The following is a 19,714-nucleotide window of genomic DNA, read 5'->3' on the forward strand; positions in this document are numbered from 1 at the left end:
GCCTCAGCTGACCCAGCCGACTCATACAATCTGCAGCTTCTGAGAAGTAGGACAGAGACAAACAGAAACAACAGTAATACGTAAAAGGGTTAAATAGAGGCTAAAATGACATGTTCAGTTTAATCACAGCCGCTAGCTCAGAACCAGCTGTTAGATTGAGACCACTGTGCTGTGGTTTCATGCTGCAGATAAGAAACCTGCTACTGATGAAAACTAAAATATTTCCATCAGGCATCAAAACTATTTAGAGAAGCTTGAGAGAAAGTAAGATGGTCAGACAAAGCTCTTTGAATTCAACACGACCCATCAGGATCATCACGGCGCTGAGATAACCTGAAGGAACACCTTCGCCATAATGAAGCATGGAGGAGCAGAACGGAGACAAATGAAAGGAATTATTTACCTTTAAAATGTTCAAGAACAATGAAGGTGGGATGTAGACTGGGCTTCCAGCATGACAGCAAACCAGTGTCTAAAGAAGCATGGAGAGGCCTAGCCAGTATCCAGACCTAAGTCCATGAGACGATCTGTGGAGGAAGCTGAGGCCTAGAGTTGCCAAGCAGCAGCAGAGAAACGGACCAAAACCGTTCCTGAGACGTTAGAACCCGATGAACAATAACAAGAAACATCTTAATTCTGAGTCTGAAACAGAGATTTCTCCATTAATTTATTAGTGGGTCAAAATATTTATTTCTCGGAAATACAGGTCCTTCTCAAAATATTAGCATATTGTGATAAAGTTCATTATTTTCCATAATGTAATGATGAAAATTTAACATTCATATATTTTAGATTCATTGCACACTAACTGAAATATTTCAGGTCTTTTATTGTCTTAATACGGATGATTTTGGCATTTCCTTCTCCCCAGTCTTCCTCCAGACTCTGGCACCTTGATTTCTGAATGACATGCAGAATTTGCTTTCATCCGAAAAAAGTACTTTGGACCACTGAGCAACAGTCCAGTGCTGCTTCTCTGTAGCCCAGGTCAGGCGCTTCTGCCGCTGTTTCTGGTTCAAAAGTGGCTTGACCTGGGGAATGCGGCACCTGTAGCCCATTTCCTGCACACGCCTGTGCACGGTGGCTCTGGATGTTTCTACTCCAGACTCAGTCCACTGCTTCCGCAGGTCCCCCAAGGTCTGGAATCGGCCCTTCTCCACAATCTTCCTCAGGGTCCGGTCACATCTTCTCGTTGTGCAGCGTTTTCTGCCACACTTTTTCCTTCCCACAGACTTCCCACTGAGGTGCCTTGATACAGCACTCTGGGAACAGCCTATTCGTTCAGAAATGTCTTTCTGTGTCTTACCCTCTTGCTTGAGGGTGTCAATAGTGGCCTTCTGGACAGCAGTCAGGTCGGCAGTCTTACCCATGATTGGGGTTTTGAGTGATGAACCAGGCTGGGAGTTTTAAAGGCCTCAGGAATCTTTTGCAGGTGTTTAGAGTTAACTCGTTGATTCAGATGATTAGGTTCATAGCTCGTTTAGAGACCCTTTTAATGATATGCTAATTTTGTGAGATAGGAATTTTGGGTTTTCATGAGCTGTATGCCAAAATCATCCGTATTAAGACAATAAAAGACCTGAAATATTTCAGTTAGTGTGCAATGAATCTAAAATATATGAATGTTAAATTTTCATCATGACATTATGGAAAATAATGAACTTTATCACTATATGCTAATATTTTGAGAAGGACCTGTATATCAGTTTGCGACGTGTTCATCTGGTGGTTGATATTCTGCATCTCCATCCTAAAATAAAACCACCATCAAATTTCTTTGTATAACAGTAAAATCTGCAGTGGACTGAATAATTATTTCCCCATGGTACCATCAGAACCACACACTGTTCAAACATCTCTGATGTTCTGATCAGTAACGTTTCACATCAGAACCACAGGAGGAGAGTTTTAGCTTTTGTCAAGCAGAAAAGTCCAGCTTTGTAGACCCAATTCACCATAAACCCCTCTAACATCTGGTTCTGTGCCCTACCTTGTAGCTCCACCTCCTCCAAAGCGGGCCCCCAGCACCTCGCTGACGCTCCGATCCAAGTCCATGACCGCTGACCTGGAGGAGATAGGTAAAACAAACACTTGGAGTGAAATTTAAAACAAACAGCAGTTTAATGTTTTTTTTTATTGCTGACGTCTGCTCTGTCTGCAGCCAGGAGGAGACGTTACGGTGAGTCACATGGACCTCACTGTGGTTCTGGTTGGGTTTCGGGTCAATCATGATGTTTCTGTGATATCATAGAGAGCATTTCCACCAGAGGAGATGTGCTTTGTGAAGGAAAAGCTCTTGATGTGTTGTCGGTGTTCAGGATGCACAGCATTATCCTGTCAGCCAATCAAAACTCTAGATTTAAATATCAGCAGGATGTGAGGTGAGCTTTGTCCCGGTTCTTCAGAACTACAGGATTCTTGTTTAAATCCAAGCTTTGGAGGACAAATACTGTGCATCTCTGATTGGTGTCCATGATGTTCCCGGGCCGTAGCTGGAATGAAACTATTCTGTTGAAACAGTCAGAACTAATCCCTGCTGGACCGGTTCTGACAGGATTTTAACATCAAACTGAGAGATAAATTATATATTAAAAGTTTACATGCACCATGTGTCTGAATAAAACTAAACCCTCATTCTTCTGCAGTCTGATAAACACCAGGACCCACGTCAACTCACAGCAGTATGGGGACCAAACCAAAGTATTCTCCTAATCTCAGAGATTGGGCCGGTGTTCTAGTAAATGTCTCGGGATATTGTTGGTCCAGGTTTAAAAGGATTTGAACCATTCTTGTTTTGAGGTTGGGGGGGGTCGCACTTTGGACCCTCCTGTGCTCCAGTGATCACTAATAAAAGTTGTTAAAACCTTTTCAAAAATCTTAACTTCCTGTTTCTGACGTTTCTGTGAAATAAAAACACGGTTTGAACTGAAATTAAATTATTCATATTTATACAAGATAAAATCAATTCTCTGGATGGAAAATATCAGCAGATATTTTAATTCAGATGTTGGAGTTGGACCAGAACCCAAACATCCTGGATCAGATGTGCTGTGGTTAATCTCAGTTTCTCTTTATAGACTTTAATGTAAAAGGTAGAAAACAACTTTTACAATATTTTAACCAACTTATATCAGAAACTTAAACAGCAGTCTCTCCCTTAGCTTAACTCATGTTTCCAACACACTACCAGCTGCCTGCACAATATTAATAAAACATGTAATACTAATTCTGACTGGCTGTTTCCTTCTTTACCGTTACATAAAGTCCACTTTGCTTTCTCTGATCTTTAGCATCTCAGCCACTACAAAGATACATTTAGTGTGGGAATTAAAAGCGGTTAGTCCATCCAACTCAAAATATATTTCTGACAGGCAGCGTACGACACAAGTAGTACTGCCAGATTTTCTAAATCTAATATTTTCCACTAGACACCGAGGCCAAAAGCTCAAAGTGTAAAACTGTACTCCAATTAACCTTCCTGTTATCTACTGAAAGTATTGTAGTAGAAAATAGATTTCTTTCACTGTGCTTCTTCTGACTTGAAACACCTCACTGATACGACACTAAATTATTGCTCAGCATCAGAGGAGTGTTTGTTGTCAGAGGGACAGGGTAGTGCTTAGGTGAGTTTCTCTGACTAAAAAAAGTAGGAATTTAGATTTTCCAAATGGCCCTGAATGAAATCTTCCTGGACCCGGACCATCCTGACAGTGAAAACAGAACACATTTTTAATATGGATCAGTTCCTTGGAATTCAACTGCTAAAATAATGACCATGACTAGGGATGCACCGATATAAAAATTCAGGCCGATAACCGATATTTACCAATATTATATATCATACATATCTCACTACACTTTCAACACTGTGGAAAAAAACACTGCATCACTATGACTGTCAATGAGCAAATACCACATGGGATCAGCAACAACCGCTAGAGGGCTAGAGGGCAGGAGACGTCATAGACTAAACTACAGAGGTCACACCAGGCAGAAACAATCTGCTGATTAGCCCAAACTTACAAGCTCATCTGAGCAACACGGTGGAGGTGGGGTCATGGTTCGGGCCGCATGGCTCCTTCACTTTCAATGATCATTAACAAGATGGCAGCAGCAAAATGAACTCAGGTGTTTACAGAAATAATTATCAGTCATGCTGCACCATGAGGTGTTCATTGGTGGCAAGAAGTGAGAACTGGCCAAGTCAACCTCATACAGCATGAATGTTACCTGAAGAGGAGACAGAAGCTACAACTGAAAGTATCTTCAAAGAAACATGCAGATGTCTGGTGATGTCACTGGGTCACTGCTTGATGCAGTTATTTATAGGAAAAGATTTACAACAATATATGAAATATTATTTACTCCAGTCTACGCTAGGCCTCTCTTCTTCAGTACCTTTGCTGACCCAAATATTTGGTTCCTTTCAAAAATAATATTTCCTGAGTGTGCATCAGATCCAGGTGAAAATACTTGGAGATAAAAGCTAAAATGTTGATTAGTTGCTTCAAAGTTGCTTTTGGTGGCTATTTCTACGGCAACTTTCCAAGGAACAGCTGAGGAACATAAGATGAACACTGTAGGTGGTCTTTAAAGCAAAGGAGGAACATTGGATCACATGGGAGTCACACATAGAACTCAAGAACCATCACTCATCACCAGCTGATGGAAGCATATGGACAAGGATCACCTCACCAGCCTCTACAACACAGAGTAACATTCATAAATGCTCAATTTCCTAAAGAAGCTTAATGTGAACAGAGTCCAAAGACCATCTCACAGCAGGTAGTTGGATCACGGTCAGACGGACCCATATTTTAGAATCTTGTTGGAAGTAATGCCACGATAGTCCAGGCTGGTGACAGAACCCGGTCCCTGCAGACAGGCTCTGTGATGCTGTGGGCTTGTTTTGCAAAGCTTACGTCTTCTTCTGTGATGGCCATATTTCTGGAGAACAGTCCAGCAGAGGCACAACTGAGGAAGAGAAGGGCATGGCTACTGGGCCAACGGCACCTTTAGACATGTTGTTCTATTGGTTCTGAAGTCCAGCTGCGGCCCAGATCACTCATTTTGTTTTTCTGTTGTTTCACCCAGCGTTCATAGCTTCTGTGCCGTGATGTCACTGTTTTGAATGTTGTTCTGCGTTTGTTGTATTTTCCATTTATCCTTCAGTTTGTTCATCTTGTTCTCCATCCTCCTCCAGAGAAACTGGATGAGATGCTGGCCGGAGGTCAACAGGAAGTTATCCTGAGGGCCCGCCCATCGGACGACTTCAGAGCGGCGACGGTCAAACAGAGACCGACTAGCCGACGCATCACGCAGGCAGAGATCAACGTAAGACTGTTGGGAATACCGTGGGAAAAGCTTTGAGATTTCAAACAAAGACAAAACTACTGACACTGACATGCGTCTCGAACTTTACTTAAAGTTTAAAAGCAGCACTAGAGATGAGTTTACACCCCGACACTTTGAACCAATCTGAAACCACCAGGATCCCATGCATTCTGGAAAAGTCTGAAAAAATATGGACTGTGATTGAAGTATTTTCCAGGTCTGGGTAAAGATGGAAAACACTTATTTTCATACTTTAGTCCTTATCCCAGTGTCTAAATGGGTCCTTCCTTCCTCGTCACCATCTTTACTTCCTTGTATCCTCTGTCCTCCCTCCCTCCTGTCCTTCATTCTTTTCTTCCTTGTACTTCTCTGCCTTTTGACCTTAATTCTTCCTTCCTTCTGTCCTCGTTTCCTTCACCTTAATTATTGTCTGTATTTTTTGCAGGGTCCGTATGTAAAGCCTGTCTGCTGCAGAAATATCTGCCCTAACTTTTTATTGAACATTGTATTTTACGTTTCAAAAAGGCCATAAACAACTGACAACTATGAACGTCTGTGGGAACTCTGACCTGAATTTTGTTTACAATATTAAATATCACAATAAAACGCTTACTGCTGCAGCTTATGAAGGACTACAACAGTAAAGTCATTGGACTATTAATCTGTGCCATAATTACCACACAGGATAGCACTGCAACAACTCCACAGAAATGTATTTTGCTGCACTTTTATCAACATTACTGAAAAACACCTCCAACAACTGTGGAGTGTTCATGCAGGATGTTATTTATCAGATTCCCGTCAACAGTTTGAACCGTGTCACTGTTCCTTTCCACCAACTCAGAGCAGCTTTAGGGCAAAGTATCCAATTTATAGCACCATTGTTACACCTTTTAATGCATCCAAAGAAATACTGACTGTCCCACCCTGACAGCTCTGGGTCCGTTTGTCTCTTTCTATAAATTCTTAACCATTGGATGTACAGCGGAAACCAGATATTTACACACAGTGTTACACTCACTGCTAACTATCAAATCAAGCTAAACTTTAACTGTTTTAGGTCAGTTAGGATTACCAAAATTAGTTTTGATTTGCTGAAAGCCAGAATAAAGAGATGTTTTTAGATAATTATTACTGTCTTCAAAGTCAGGAGTTTCAATAAACTAAGATTGCTGTTCCTGTAAATAATCCAGGAAAGGCCAGATGATGTCGTGGCTTTGAAACCCTCTGATGCTCCTTAATTCACGACACCTGTGTCCAAATTCAGGGGCTGCTTCTTCAAAGAAGCCGGTCTACGTAAATTGGGTCCTTCAGAGGCCACGAGTAGTTGTACCGTCTTTACCAAGGCAAGCTGCTGTTAGCGCGGCAGGAACGGACATCGCAGAAAGTTAAATATATCAACGTTTCGCCGCTCTCATTCACCATTGCTACGTCTGTTTGAACAATACACTTCGACCCGCAATGAATCATGGGATAGACTGGGCTAGGATACAACGGACCCATCCTTCAAATCTGGGGAAAAGGAGGACACATTTGGAGGAGCCTTAGAAATTGGACAGCCCTCTTTGCCTCGCTGTGACGTAATCAGCATACAGATGCTGCAACACCTGAATTAAATGGAGGTAGACCTGGGAAAACACATCAACGCCAGTTCAGATTACAATTCACTCAAGGAATCTTTGGAGCCATGTCCTGTGGTCTGATGAAACTAAAATTGAAGTGTTTAGACTTTGTTAAATTTGGAGGAAAAAGAGAAGATTTCAACCCTGGGAACATTTGACCAAAGTCATATAGTTTAAAAGGCAGTTCTTCCCACTACTAGGGAAATGTATGTAAACTTCTGAATTTGAAGAAAATGATTAAAAATTCATTTAGCAAATAGAAATAATTTTGGTAATCCTAACTGACCTAAAAGTGGAAAAGTTTAGTGTTCTTTTAACTGGTAACATGTTTCACGTATCGCTGAAAAAATGAGTATAATTAATAATGTGGTTGAATGTTGGCAGCTCGTGTTAATGTCTGGGATCACTGGCTGGTATCAGAATATCCAACAACACTTTATCTGTTTATGACAAAGCTGTTCCACTTCACAACTGTAGGGGGCGTTAAAGAGTAGAAACAGCTTCATGGACGCTCTGGTGCTGCTTTGAAGAAATGAGATTCATACTTCAGAAACTAAAAGATTACATTTACACCTTTATGTGTCTACAGTCCCTGTTTGAGCGTCAGGGTCTGGTACCGCCCTCGGCTCCAGAGAAGAGCACGATGCCTTTACCGAGAGGGATGTCCAGAACCAAGAGCTTTGGTAAGACCAGTAGATCCGAACCCGATTAGGTCTGGAACGCTCGTAGTGTTTATATTTGTCAGTGTGTTGATCTTCTTGTCTCCATGGTTACCTCGATAGGCACACCAGATGATGACAGAATCTCGGCTCTGATCCATGAGAGCCGTTTTCCACGGAGCTCCTCTCTGACGGACAGCTCCATCCCACCTCCTCCTCAGACAGCTCCACCCCCACCTCCTTCTGCCTCCTCCACCTCCTCGCTGTACCTCTTTGACTCCGGCCCACCTCCATCCTTCCTCCCTCCTCCGCCCCCGGCTCGAGGGGAGGGACTAACCCGCTCCAGCTTCAAGCCGGGGGCGGAGCCACGGCTGCAGGAACTCTCAGATGCCAGGAGCCACGCCCACGCCGAGCGGCAGAGGAAAGCGAGGTCCATGATCATCCTGCAGGACACGCCCCCACCACCAGCGCTTCAGCCAGACGGCCATGCCGCTGCCTCCACACACGCACTCCACACCGCCAGTCAGACCTCCACACTGTCCATCCACAGCACCAGCCCCGCCCTCGGACACTCGCCGCTGTCACGTCGCCGAGGACGACCAATAGAAAACCCTTATGCCAACGTGGGACATCAGGCTCCGCCCAGCAAACCCCAGAGGAGGAAGTCCCCTTTGCTGAAACAACTTCCTGTTGAGGAGCAGGGTTAGCATTGTCCGTCATCGTCTGTCTGACTTTCATTGTGTGTTGTTCACTGACCTACAGCACAGTAACCAACATTTCCATAAAGGGCTGAATTCATAACTTGTGTTTGATCTCTACAACTGACTAAATTTCTGAAAACACCACCTACCCTGTGGTCACAGCACCTTGCTAAAGTATTCACCCCTCTAGGACTTCTTGTCAAGTAACGACAAACTTCAGTGTATTTTATTAAGACTTTATGTGATAAACCAGCGTAACGTAGAGCATACTTGTGAATAAGGAGGAAAATGATTCATGGTTTTCAAATCTTTTTATGAATAAAAATGAATGGAAAGTGTCACCCCCCCTATACGTTGATACCTGTAAAAATCAAGTGAAACCACCTGGCTTTAGAAGTCAGCTCACAGGTAAATACGGTCCAGCTGTGTTTAGTTAAATCTCGGAATAAATGCAGCTGTTCTGTTTCTAACCTCAGATGTTTGTTAGAGAACATCAGAAAACAAACATGAAGACCAAGGAACGCAGCATACAGGTCTGTGGGAAAGATGTGAAGTTTAAAGCAGGGTTAGGGTCTACCACCATATCCCAAAGCTTTGAAGATCTCCTAGAACTCTGTTAAATCCATCCTCTGAACACAGAGAGGGGATGGACCACCTGCAGACCTACCAAGACATGGATGTCAACCTAAACTGACAGGCTGGGCAAGGAGAGCATTAATCAGAGAAGCAGCCAAGAGGCTCATGGTAACTCTGGAGGAGCTACAGAGATTCACAACTCATGTGGGAGCTTCTGTGGACAGGAGAACTAGTACTTGTGCACTCCATAAATTTGGTCAAATGCCAAAACATTTTCTTACAGTTCAGAGTTATTAACTTCTCTGTGTTCATCACATAAAATACAGGGAAGTTTGTGATTATAATGTAACAAAATGTGGCAAAGTACTTTTGCAAGTTGCTGTATTTGTTTAATCCTGACATGGACTGCCGCGTTCTACCAGCGAAGGCAGCTAGAGTCATTACATTAACAATGCTTTAGTAAGAAAGTTTTCTAATTTGGCTTAAGATGTTCAAATTATTGATTCAAGCGAATAAACTTTGAGCAAATGTATTCTGCTAATGATACTGAACAGATTCTGTTACTATGTGGTCATTAAATTGTTCTAACTGCGAACAATGATTTGGTTCAGTTGATTTTGTCCCAGTAGAGCCCATAAAAGGTAAAAAGTTCCATCTTTATATCTCTGACCAATTCCTGCATCGGTTCTCTGCATCTACAGAAAACCTAAATTCAAAAGTCTGAAAGACAAAACTTCTGGTTTCTTATTTTTTACTAGTTAACCACTTTGTGACGCACAGGTTTCTAACAAAGTAATAGCAGCTGGTTTGGATGGTCCTTATTCAGGTTTGTCTGGTTTAAGACCAGCTGATAAATGTGGACTTCAGCTTATTATTTAACCATCAGACCATAATTACCTCCTGGACCAGCGCTGCTTCCTTTCTTTTTGTGTCTTTAAAACTAGAATATATGACATATAAACTGCTCTATCACATGGTTTTAGATAGGATGTTACAAACTCCTTCTCTATTCAGTATCAGTCCAGTTTCTTTCCTTTCAGGTCTTGGAATCAAAGACCACGATTCGTCCAAATCCGATGGAGGTGGACTCATGAGCCCGAGCAGAGCGGAGCTATATCAGCAGCAGGTTCTTTCTGAGCGCGCCCGGGTTCAGGGTCGCCGCTCCTCTCTCTTCCTGTCTGTAGAGGGGTCGGGGTCAGAATACCAGGCTCCGCCCCTTCTTACTCAGAGCCACTCCATGGACGACCTCGGAGAGCTCCCACCTCCGGCCCCGGTCCTGTCACCTTCACCGACGCCTCACACCTTCCTCCACCCGCTGACAGGAAAACCTCTAGGTGGTTCAGACAACACCAATTTCAGCATATGGTTTTAGTATTGGGTTTTTGTATGATTTAATGAAAATGTATGCTTTAACTAGGTTGTCATAAAAAATTAAAATCAAGATTTTTCTCCACTTTTTTAGAAGAAAGTTTAGAAACTAGAATAAATTCAGGCTGAAAATTACAGAATGCAAAAGAAAAAAGGAAGAATTAAAAGGATAAACAAGCACGCGTGAATATATATATATATATATATATATATATATATATATATATATATATATATATATATATATATATATATATATATATATATATATGTATGTATGTATGTATGTATGTATGTATGTATGTATGTATATGTGAACATGTTTCTATCTTGTTTCATTATTTGATGTGTTTCTGTAAAGTTTGCTTTAAATAGAGGTTTTAACTGAAGTAAAGGTTGATTCCTTGGTAGAGTTAGTGACCAAAGCTTTAGCATAAGTTCTAATACAGTAAAAACGATTACTGGAAACCAGTTATGGAAATGTTATATTGCTTGTGAAGTAAAGGTAAAACTCTTAAAATAGTGCCACCTACAGGTAAACTTAGAATTGTTTGCATCTAAGGTACTGAAGGGCTCCAATTTGAAAAGGCAAAAAAACATTTTATCTATCGAACATGAAAATTCAAACAAAAACATAGAAGGGACTGAGGACAAAGCCTAGATGCACTCCTCAAATATAAAAGATGAATGAAACAGGAAGCACAGAAAACAATCCAGCTAAGTTCTTTTATCACCAACATTTTGATTTAAAAGTCAATCCAGCCCTGATTAAACTTGCTCAACCTCTTTTGTGTCCTCAGATCCATCGTCTCCACTTGCCTTGGCTCTGGCTGCGAGAGAGCGAGCGCTCACTGCCCGAACGCCGAGTCCAGAACCCCGAATTAAACACAGCTCCGCCTCCACTACACCTATTCCCACCCCAGCAGCGAGTCCAGAGACCAGACACAAGCGCACCCCATTCACCACTCCTCAGAGCAGTCCTGAGCCACGATCCAAGCGCATCTCTCCCCAGACGAGCCCTGAGCAGCGAACCAAACATACGACTCCTCAAACCAGCCCTGAGCTGAGGCATAAACGAATCACGCCACCACTGTTTCCTGACGGACAGGTGGAGCGACCCGAGACTGAGGGTGGAGTGACGTCACCTGCTGCCCCCTCCCCTGAACGATGGAGACCCTCCCCTCTACCAGCACTGGCCAATGAGAGCCACTCAGCTCTGATTGACAGACGGAGAAGTCTTACGGTCGGCAGCTCTGAGGAGGAGGGCGGGGCTTATACTGTGACCCTCCCACCTGCCCTGTTGTCGTCCAGCGATGAGGAAACCAGGGAGGAGCTGCGCAGAATTGGTCTGGTGACCCCTCCCCCTGGCTTCGCCACCCCCCCTGCCCCTCCTCCCCCATCCTCCCTATCCCTGTTGCCACGGCGAGGAGGAGAGGGAGGAGGGGAGAGTGCCCCGGAGTCCCTAGGGAAACGAGGAGATGAGGAAGAAGGAGGTGACGAGCGTCTCCATGACAGCTCCTTGTCCCCCAGTTCACTCCCTCCCTCGATCACGCTGGCTTCCCCTCCTGCTCCAACCTCTCCTTCCTCCCCACCTGCCACTCACCCATCTCCCTCAGCCGCCGCAACCTCCCCTTCAGCTCTGAAACCTCGCCTCCGGTCACCAATCGGTCGGGGCCGCTCTGCGCTGCGGGACCCGCTGCTAAAGCAATCATCGGACAGTGAGCTCCTCCCCTCCGCTGCCTCCACTTCCTCACCCTCCTCCCCACTCTGCTGTTCCCCCACCAGCGGCAGCAGCCGGCAGCCACGCTACCTATTCCAGAGGAGGTCAAAGCTGTGGGGGGGTGGGGACGAAGAGCGTCGTGGTCTGAGCCCCGAGGAAGGTGGAGGACGTCCAGCAGCGCTAGGAGGACAAAGCTCCGGGTCAGCAATTGATCTGACAACCCGCTCGGCATCCGCCCTGGAGCTAAGTGGTCGGGCCGGGTCGGGACTTGATCTGGCTAATCGGCTCCAGCTGCTCAACAAAGACAGCCACTCTCTGGGGGAGGAACCAAGTCCACTGGATCCTGGCCGGAGGTCACCTGTAGGGGGTGCCAGGTACATTCAAATGCATGATACTAGACTCCTACATAGTGAATGTGACGCGATGTACAGAGAGTACATCATGTTTTTAAATCGATGATAAACAGTGAATAACTTTCGACGTAAACCGAGGCACTGATATTTTACATCGACAATAAACTGATGTATTTACCTCAGTCAACCAAGACATGACAATCCTTAGTTAGAAGGCAGCTGGGCTACATGGTTGGAAGTAACAGGCTTAAAAGCTGTAGCCAGAACAATCACACCAATGGGCCATTAGGTCACTAATGGGGAAATTACGACAACACTTGCCATACACTCTATTCAGCTGTTTGGGTCGTTGTTGCCGGCCAATCCAATCCTAACCATGTCATGTAAGCTGTTTCGGTCATGTCCCAAGATGTGAATTGCTGAAAAACCAAACGAGGAGACAAATCAGCGCTGAAGAGCAGGTGTTAGAAAGATGAAATCTGAGGCCGCCTCCTCTGTTTAGTGGATTCGTTTTTGTAAATAGGCTGTGACTGTTTTCCAAGAAGTTCAATGACTGCCTGCAAAAACTGGAAGAAGACAAAGTAATTGACCAAGTTTGATAGCATAGATTATACTCTGTGGAGGCCATTCCATGCATACGTCTTCAAAAAATACTTGTGGAAAAGCATTCAACCTCTCCATCAAAAGGGAAAACGACCCAGAGTAAATGGAGTATTACTACGAGGACTAGGAGCACACTTGTGGTAAAAAAAAAATCCAAGACCTGTACAATAGCTATAGAAGTGTAGAAGATACCATCACTGTAAATTTACCAGGAAGGAACACAGTCATCAATTTAAATTATCTGCCAAAAAATTAAAAAGTGAAAGAACACTTTAAATCACCTGATTATCTGCAAATTCTGAGGCTTATGAAGTGAACATGAGCAATTTGGCTGATGTTTCAACTAAAGTGTGTCCAGCAGAACCATCAAACTGGGCATGTTTTAGGTGTGTTTCTATCCACGAGACCCAGAATGTTTTTCCCCATAACTTTCATTTACCCTCGCTGATTGTGACCAGCAACTCCTCTCACTGCACCAGTGTTAGCCGAGGTTTTGCTCTGCGTTTCAGAGTGGACAGCCCTGATTTTCAGTATTAAAACTGCACAGCTAAGCCCAAAATGATTCTTACTCCTGGCTGATTTAAATTTACTATCGTTTTTCATTCAACCGAAAAGTTCATAGTTTATAGTAAAAAATAAATGTGTCTGCCAAAAACTAAAAGAATGTAAAAGGAGTTTGATATACAGATTATTTAAAAACGACATGCTGAGGATTTTTTATTTCTTTCTCAATAATCACTGGAAAAAGCCCTATTGGCCTTACAGCAACTGCACCTTTTATTTAACGGATATTTTGACAATTCATTGGAAGACCTTCATGCCACCACCTCCTGCCTGTTGCCCTGACTGAAATCAGATCTGTATCTTTGCGTGAGAGAAGAGGAGAAATGTTAGTTGCACCATTGACTGAAACCTGCAGCTGTTTGAGTAACTACCTGTTTGATGTCCTGCAGGTTGTTCTCCAGCCTTGGTGAACTTCACACCATCTCCCAGCGAGGATACGGCGCCAGCTACACAGTTCGACCAGGAAGTCGCTATCCCGTCACCCGCCGGAGCCCCTCACCTTCTCCCTCCCCCTCGGATCGATCTATGGGGCTCGGCTCCTCCCCTGCTCCCTGCTCTGAACGGCCCGATCTGAGCTCGGGTCGAGGTCTGACCATCCTAAAGTCTTCAAGTCTCAGCCTGCCATCGGAACCGAAGGAGGTTCGTTTTGTTATGAGAAGCGCTAGTGCACGAACCAGATCCCGCTCTCCTTCGCCTTCGCCCCATGCCTCCCCCTGCCCCTCCCCGGTCCTCAGTGGGCCCCTGTTGGCCCTTCGGCCATGGAGGCAGCGGCCCCTCAACCTGTGGAATAAATACGACGTGGGCGACTGGCTGGAGAGCATGGGCCTGGCCGAACACCGCCAGCGCTTCCAGGAGCATGAGATCGAAGGCTCCCACCTCCCTGCCCTCACCAAGGAGGACTATGTGGAGCTGGGCGTCACCAGACTGGGACACCGGATCAACATCGAGAGGGCTCTCAGACAGTTGCTGGACAGCTCCACTTGACCCCTCACCTCCAACCAATCACCTCTAGGCATCGAGAACTCTGACCTCATGACCCCTGACCCATCTCTTTAGTCAAATATCTTAGCCATTACAGAATCTTCCCTTTCGTTGACGCCCAGATTTCTGAAACGTTTCATTCCATCAGCTCTTTAAATCAACGCATCACGACTGGTAGCACTAACCTCTGGGTTCAGCTTCTACTTACATGTCAAACCATTAAATTTAGAGCCCTGTTGGCTAAAATTCACTTCAGATGTTGGATATTACCCAAGATATTCCCACAAAAACAAATGAAAACAAATAATCCTGTACCTTAAATTATTTGATATTTTCCCGAGTCAAGGAATAAATGTTGAACAAAATCTAAATGTGCAAAAAATGTATTGCTGAGTACAAAAGCCATTATTGGTAGTTACATCTTCAACACGTCTTGAAGATGGGGGGTGAAAATCACACCAGGCAATGCTTGGGTCTGATTTTGACCCATTCTTCCAGATCCAGAAGGTTCTTATGGCCTCTTCTATGTGCTCAGTACTTTCCAGAGATTTTCAGTTGGATTCAGGTCTAGTGATTTGTTGGGCTAATCTAGGAGCTTTATTTTTTGTGTCTGAAATCACTGCCTTGCTGAAAAAGCCAGCCTGTTTTCTTCTTCACATTCTTAGTAAGAATATTCCGGTACATTCCTCCATTCATAATATTTCACCTCCAGCCTTCACTGTTGTGGTGTTTTTGGGGTGATGTGCAAAGAAACATGTGCAGAGATTTCCTATTAGTTCAACTTTGGTCTCTGACCAGACGTAATTCTCTCAGTACTCTATTGGTTTGTCCAAACGTTCTGCAGCAAATATTAAACAAGCAACATGTTTTTCCTTCAGCCGTGGAGTCTTGTGCAGTGAGTGTGCATAGAGGCCATGGTGGTTGAGATCTGCTGATTCCAGGTCTTTCTGAGGCTCTCTGTGAGTGGTTCTGGGCTCTTCGACAACTCTTCTGATTATTCTTTTGGCTCCTCTGACAGAAACCTTGTGAAGAGCCCCTGCCTGAAAAAATATGTCTATAACCAGCACCATCTGTATGTTTTGCAACAAAAAGGTTGTAATAAAGTCTTGAGAAAGCTATTTGCATTTACCCACAATGAGATGCAATGCCCTGGTAATTGGAAATCTTTCATAGTCAGCTTTAAACCAGCTAATATTTGCACTGAGAGCAGGACTGCTTTCTTAACAGACAGATTTCAGCTATTTTCCTGGCTTTCTGCTCTTTAAAACCTGGTGAGAATATATTCAACACAAAATTTATAGATCTGCTCAATTTGGTTTCTATATATATATATATATATATATATATATATATATGAGGATTATTTGGGTTGCTACCAACATCTGGTGTGAATTTCATGTCAAAAGCCCAATTTCCTTTCTAATTACTGCAAATAAAAACCACTAGTCCACAAAAATCTATATATCTCGTATATTTACTGAGAAAAACGTTGACATGTTCAGGTACTTATTTACACGATTGTTTCTCACATCCAAAAAGGTTGAAATCTTAACATTCAGAACTTTACAGGCAAAATGATGAGATGACAATAAGATGTAACATTATTTCCCATTCAGGGTCATGTGCTAAAAATTGTGATTATACCAAAAGTGACTCCAAATATGGCTTCTTTATACAACTAACAACTGCAGTTCCCAGATTCTTCACGTTTGTCTAAGCATTTATTAATAAAAACCTAAAAGGTGATTTTTTCCGTTAACTATCAAACAAGAAGTCTCAGAACCTTGTAGGTCCAAAATTGATTTATTTAACTGCATTATCTCAATGACGACTTTATTTATAAAAACAAATTTATAGTAAAATTAATAATATGAAACCAACTATTTTCGTGGTAACTGAGTTCCAGAGTTTAATTAAGAGACTGGTCAGAATAAAACTAGTAAGATTTTACAAAATAGTTTAAAATGAGCTGGACGCAGAGCTCTGCTGCTACTCACAACAAGCGAAGAGGCGCTGATCAATGAGCTGATTAATGAGACGGGTTCTCCTCCTAGCCAGGTTTATCTGGATGATCCAGGACCTTCTGGGACGTTTTGAAAAACTGGAGATCAAGTTTTTTTTTTTTTGTCCTTTTCAGAAAGATTGTGTGATTCCCCCCCCCCCCCCCCCCCCCAAATATCACTCATAAAGCTTTTGTGTTACTTCAGACATGAATTCATGTGTTAATGGAGATCATTTAGAATTAATCAATAAGTAATAATAATAATAGCGTGGTGGTGATGCCGTACAGAGCTTTTAGTAGTCTGGAAACAGATTTTTAGTTATGATTTGACAATGAGTTGAATTTCCAGCAGATATTTTGGAGTTCATAATGATTTGTCGATGAGTGTGACTTCGTGCCGATGTGTAGGTGTGTTTCAGGGAGAGCTGCTGCAGAGCTCCGACCTCTTGGTTTTTAACCTGCTTATTGAGGGCTTACTGTACACGGTGCTATCTGTTTAAAGCCATCTGTACAGACTATACCTTCCTCCTCCTCTTCATGCATCTTCCTCACTCCAATCAGCCAGAACCCAATCGATTAAAACGAGGCCATAACGTCCTGACGAAGGTCTCACAGGAACAGGCCATTAAAAGGAGTTTCCTCCCCTGCCATATAAGGGATGATGTTCCCTGCCATACGTGGAGTTGCCTCCAGTAAAACAGAAGCCCCATTATATTCAGATGTTTATATGCTTTTTATAAACCTGCACAGGGAAGATTTCTGAGCCAAAAGAGGAAAATTTAACTACAATTCAGCAACAACTTCTAAAGAAAACGGCACAAGTTTACAGGACGTCTCTGAAGAACCGTATATTAACAGGTTTATGATGCAGTTCAGATTAATATATTTTATTATAATACAAACTATCATTAAACAGGTGCTGCTGCATAAACAAACTGAACCACACTAAAAACATTTCAATCATTTCAGCCAGTATTCAGGAACAGTACATTACCTAAATGAATATTTAATAGAGCTATAATACATTATATTGTGTATATAATTATATTTAAATATAAATATGTCATGTCTCATTTCAGCAGAAAGCTGCGGTGAAATGTTAAAATACTGGTATTGAATTTTAAGAACACAGTAAAACTACAGTTCTGTAGTAAGGTTCTGATCCAGTCCACATTCCTTTACATTCTCTAGATTTTCCTGTCATCTTTCAGCTTGAACTTCATCATCAGTTCAAGCTTCTGATGGAAACATCTCAGCTGCTGTAATAAAGCTAAATAAATTAGTTCAGTTCCTATTGTATAGCTACTTAATGCTTGTTGCACTTTATGGCCAAACCTGACCAAGTCGTAAACAAAAGCTCTTAAAGAAACAGTTCACCTTTCTACCAAACTGGTCCCAGTGGTGGCTCCTGAACTGGGTTAGACCACCAGAGTCCCATAGTTCTTTAAGCTCATCTTCTGATACATGTTCCCTCTATCATCCATCCATCCATGTTACCCAGAAAACCAAAACTAAAATAGAAGGGGCTCCTTGTAGCTTCTTTGGGCGGCGCATCAGGAGCCAAAGCTCGACCTCCAAACATACAAATTTGAGCCAGTAGACGGTTTCAGGAACACAATTGTTTTGCAGGTTAGCCAGGGTGATATTTTCTCATAGAGCTCATTGCTTCCATATATTAGGTTTGTGGTTTTGTCTCAGTGCAATTAGACCAGAATGCCACCAGGATATTTAGGACAAGTAAAACCGTGGATAAAATCAACAACAAATGGATAAATTTCAGAACCCAGTGTTGTCATCTTCCTGAAAACACGACAGGGAGAAAAATCCAAACTCATCTGGACCTGAAAAAAATGAATAAAATTCTAGATTTTTCCACACAGAAGGAACCTTGTAAGTCCAGTAAAAATGTTCGTCTGAAGCTGAATCATTTGTAAATTTAGTTAAAAATTTGCTGAACAGTATTTCAGTGTCAGTATTCAGTCGAGGAACATGCTGCTGCTCCAGGTTCTTTGCTCTGAATCAGACGTTTTTGGTGATGATCTTAGAACCAGAACTGGAACAAGCTTAGAGGGACCCAGTAACCCCCCACCCACCCGAAGCACAATCAATCGCTCAGTGCCTGTTACCATGACAACACATCTCAGTCCTCTTGAAACCTGCCGAGCTACAATCGTGATCCCAAAGTTGTACAAAGTGAAAGTTTTATAAAAACAGTCTAATATCAGCACATTACAGGTCCTTCTCAAAATATTAGCATATTGTGATAAAGTTAATTATTTTCCGTAATGTCATGATGAAAATTTAACATTCATATATTTTAGATTCATTGCACACTAACTTAAATATTTCAGGTCTTTTATTGTCTTAATATGGATGATTTTGGCATACAGCTCATGAAAACCCAAAATTCCTATCTCACAAAATTAGCATATTTCATCCGACCAATAAAAGAAAAGTGTTTTTAATACAAAAAACGTCAACCTTCAAATAATCATGTACAGTTATGCACTCAATACTTGGTCGGGAATCCTTTTGCAGAAATGACTGCTTCAATGCGGCGTGGCATGGAGGCAATCAGCCTGTGGCACTGCTGAGGTCTTATGGAGGCCCAGGATGCTTCGATAGCGGCCTTTAGCTCATCCAGAGTGTTGGGTCTTGAGTCTCTCAACGTTCTCTTCACAATATCCCACAGATTCTCTATGGGGTTCAGGTCAGGAGAGTTGGCAGGCCAATTGAGCACAGTGATACCATGGTCAGTAAACCATTTACCAGTGGTTTTGGCACTGTGAGCAGGTGCCAGGTCGTGCTGAAAAATGAAATCTTCATCTCCATAAAGCTTTTCAGCAGATGGAAGCATGAAGTGCTCCAAAATCTCCTGATAGCTAGCTGCATTGACCCTGCCCTTGATAAAACACAGTGGACCAACACCAGCAGCTGACACGGCACCCCAGACCATCACTGACTGTGGGTACTTGACACTGGACTTCTGGCATTTTGGCATTTCCTTCTCCCCAGTCTTCCTCCAGACTCTGGCAACTTGATTTCCGAATGACATGCAGAATTTGCTTTCATCCAAAAAAAGTACTTTGGACCACTGAGCAACAGTCCAGTGCTGCTTCTCTGTAGCCCAGGTCAGGCGCTTCTGCCGCTGTTTCTGGTTCAAAAGTGGCTTGACCTGGGGAATGCAGCACCTGTAGCCCATTTCCTGCACACGCCTGTACACGGTGGCTC

At 43.0% G+C, this 19,714-nt stretch overlaps 1 protein-coding gene and 1 long non-coding RNA gene across 8 annotated transcripts in view; one reads left to right on the top strand and one right to left on the bottom strand.

Annotated features, from left to right (window-relative positions):
- shank3b (SH3 and multiple ankyrin repeat domains 3b) overlaps positions 1 to 18,826 on the top strand; it is a 75,012-nt gene extending 56,186 nt beyond the window's left edge. For 4 of the 6 annotated variants that reach the window (XM_047390375.1, XM_047390378.1, XM_047390379.1 and 1 more), the window contains 8 exons: positions 1,998 to 2,078; positions 2,162 to 2,179; positions 5,204 to 5,334; positions 7,546 to 7,639; positions 7,739 to 8,317; positions 9,933 to 10,226; positions 11,061 to 12,354; positions 13,890 to 18,826. In XM_047390375.1, the coding sequence (XP_047246331.1) occupies positions 1,998 to 2,078; positions 2,162 to 2,179; positions 5,204 to 5,334; positions 7,546 to 7,639; positions 7,739 to 8,317; positions 9,933 to 10,226; positions 11,061 to 12,354; positions 13,890 to 14,484 (3,086 nt within the window). In that variant the 3' untranslated portion in view covers positions 14,485 to 18,826. The remainder of the gene's footprint in view (positions 1 to 1,997; positions 2,079 to 2,161; positions 2,180 to 5,203; positions 5,335 to 7,545; positions 7,640 to 7,738; positions 8,318 to 9,932; positions 10,227 to 11,060; positions 12,355 to 13,889) is intronic. The other 2 variants (XM_047390377.1, XM_047390380.1) reach the window with 1 other exon arrangement.
- LOC124883325 overlaps positions 1 to 19,714 on the bottom strand; it is a 48,592-nt gene that overhangs the window by 11,765 nt on the left and 17,113 nt on the right. For both annotated transcript variants that reach the window (XR_007042162.1, XR_007042161.1), the window contains exon 4: positions 1,991 to 2,065. This is a non-coding gene — a long non-coding RNA (uncharacterized LOC124883325). The remainder of the gene's footprint in view (positions 1 to 1,990; positions 2,066 to 19,714) is intronic.

This window comes from Girardinichthys multiradiatus, chromosome 17 (genome assembly GCF_021462225.1).
Source record: "Girardinichthys multiradiatus isolate DD_20200921_A chromosome 17, DD_fGirMul_XY1, whole genome shotgun sequence".
Lineage (NCBI taxonomy): Eukaryota > Metazoa > Chordata > Actinopteri > Cyprinodontiformes > Goodeidae > Girardinichthys > Girardinichthys multiradiatus.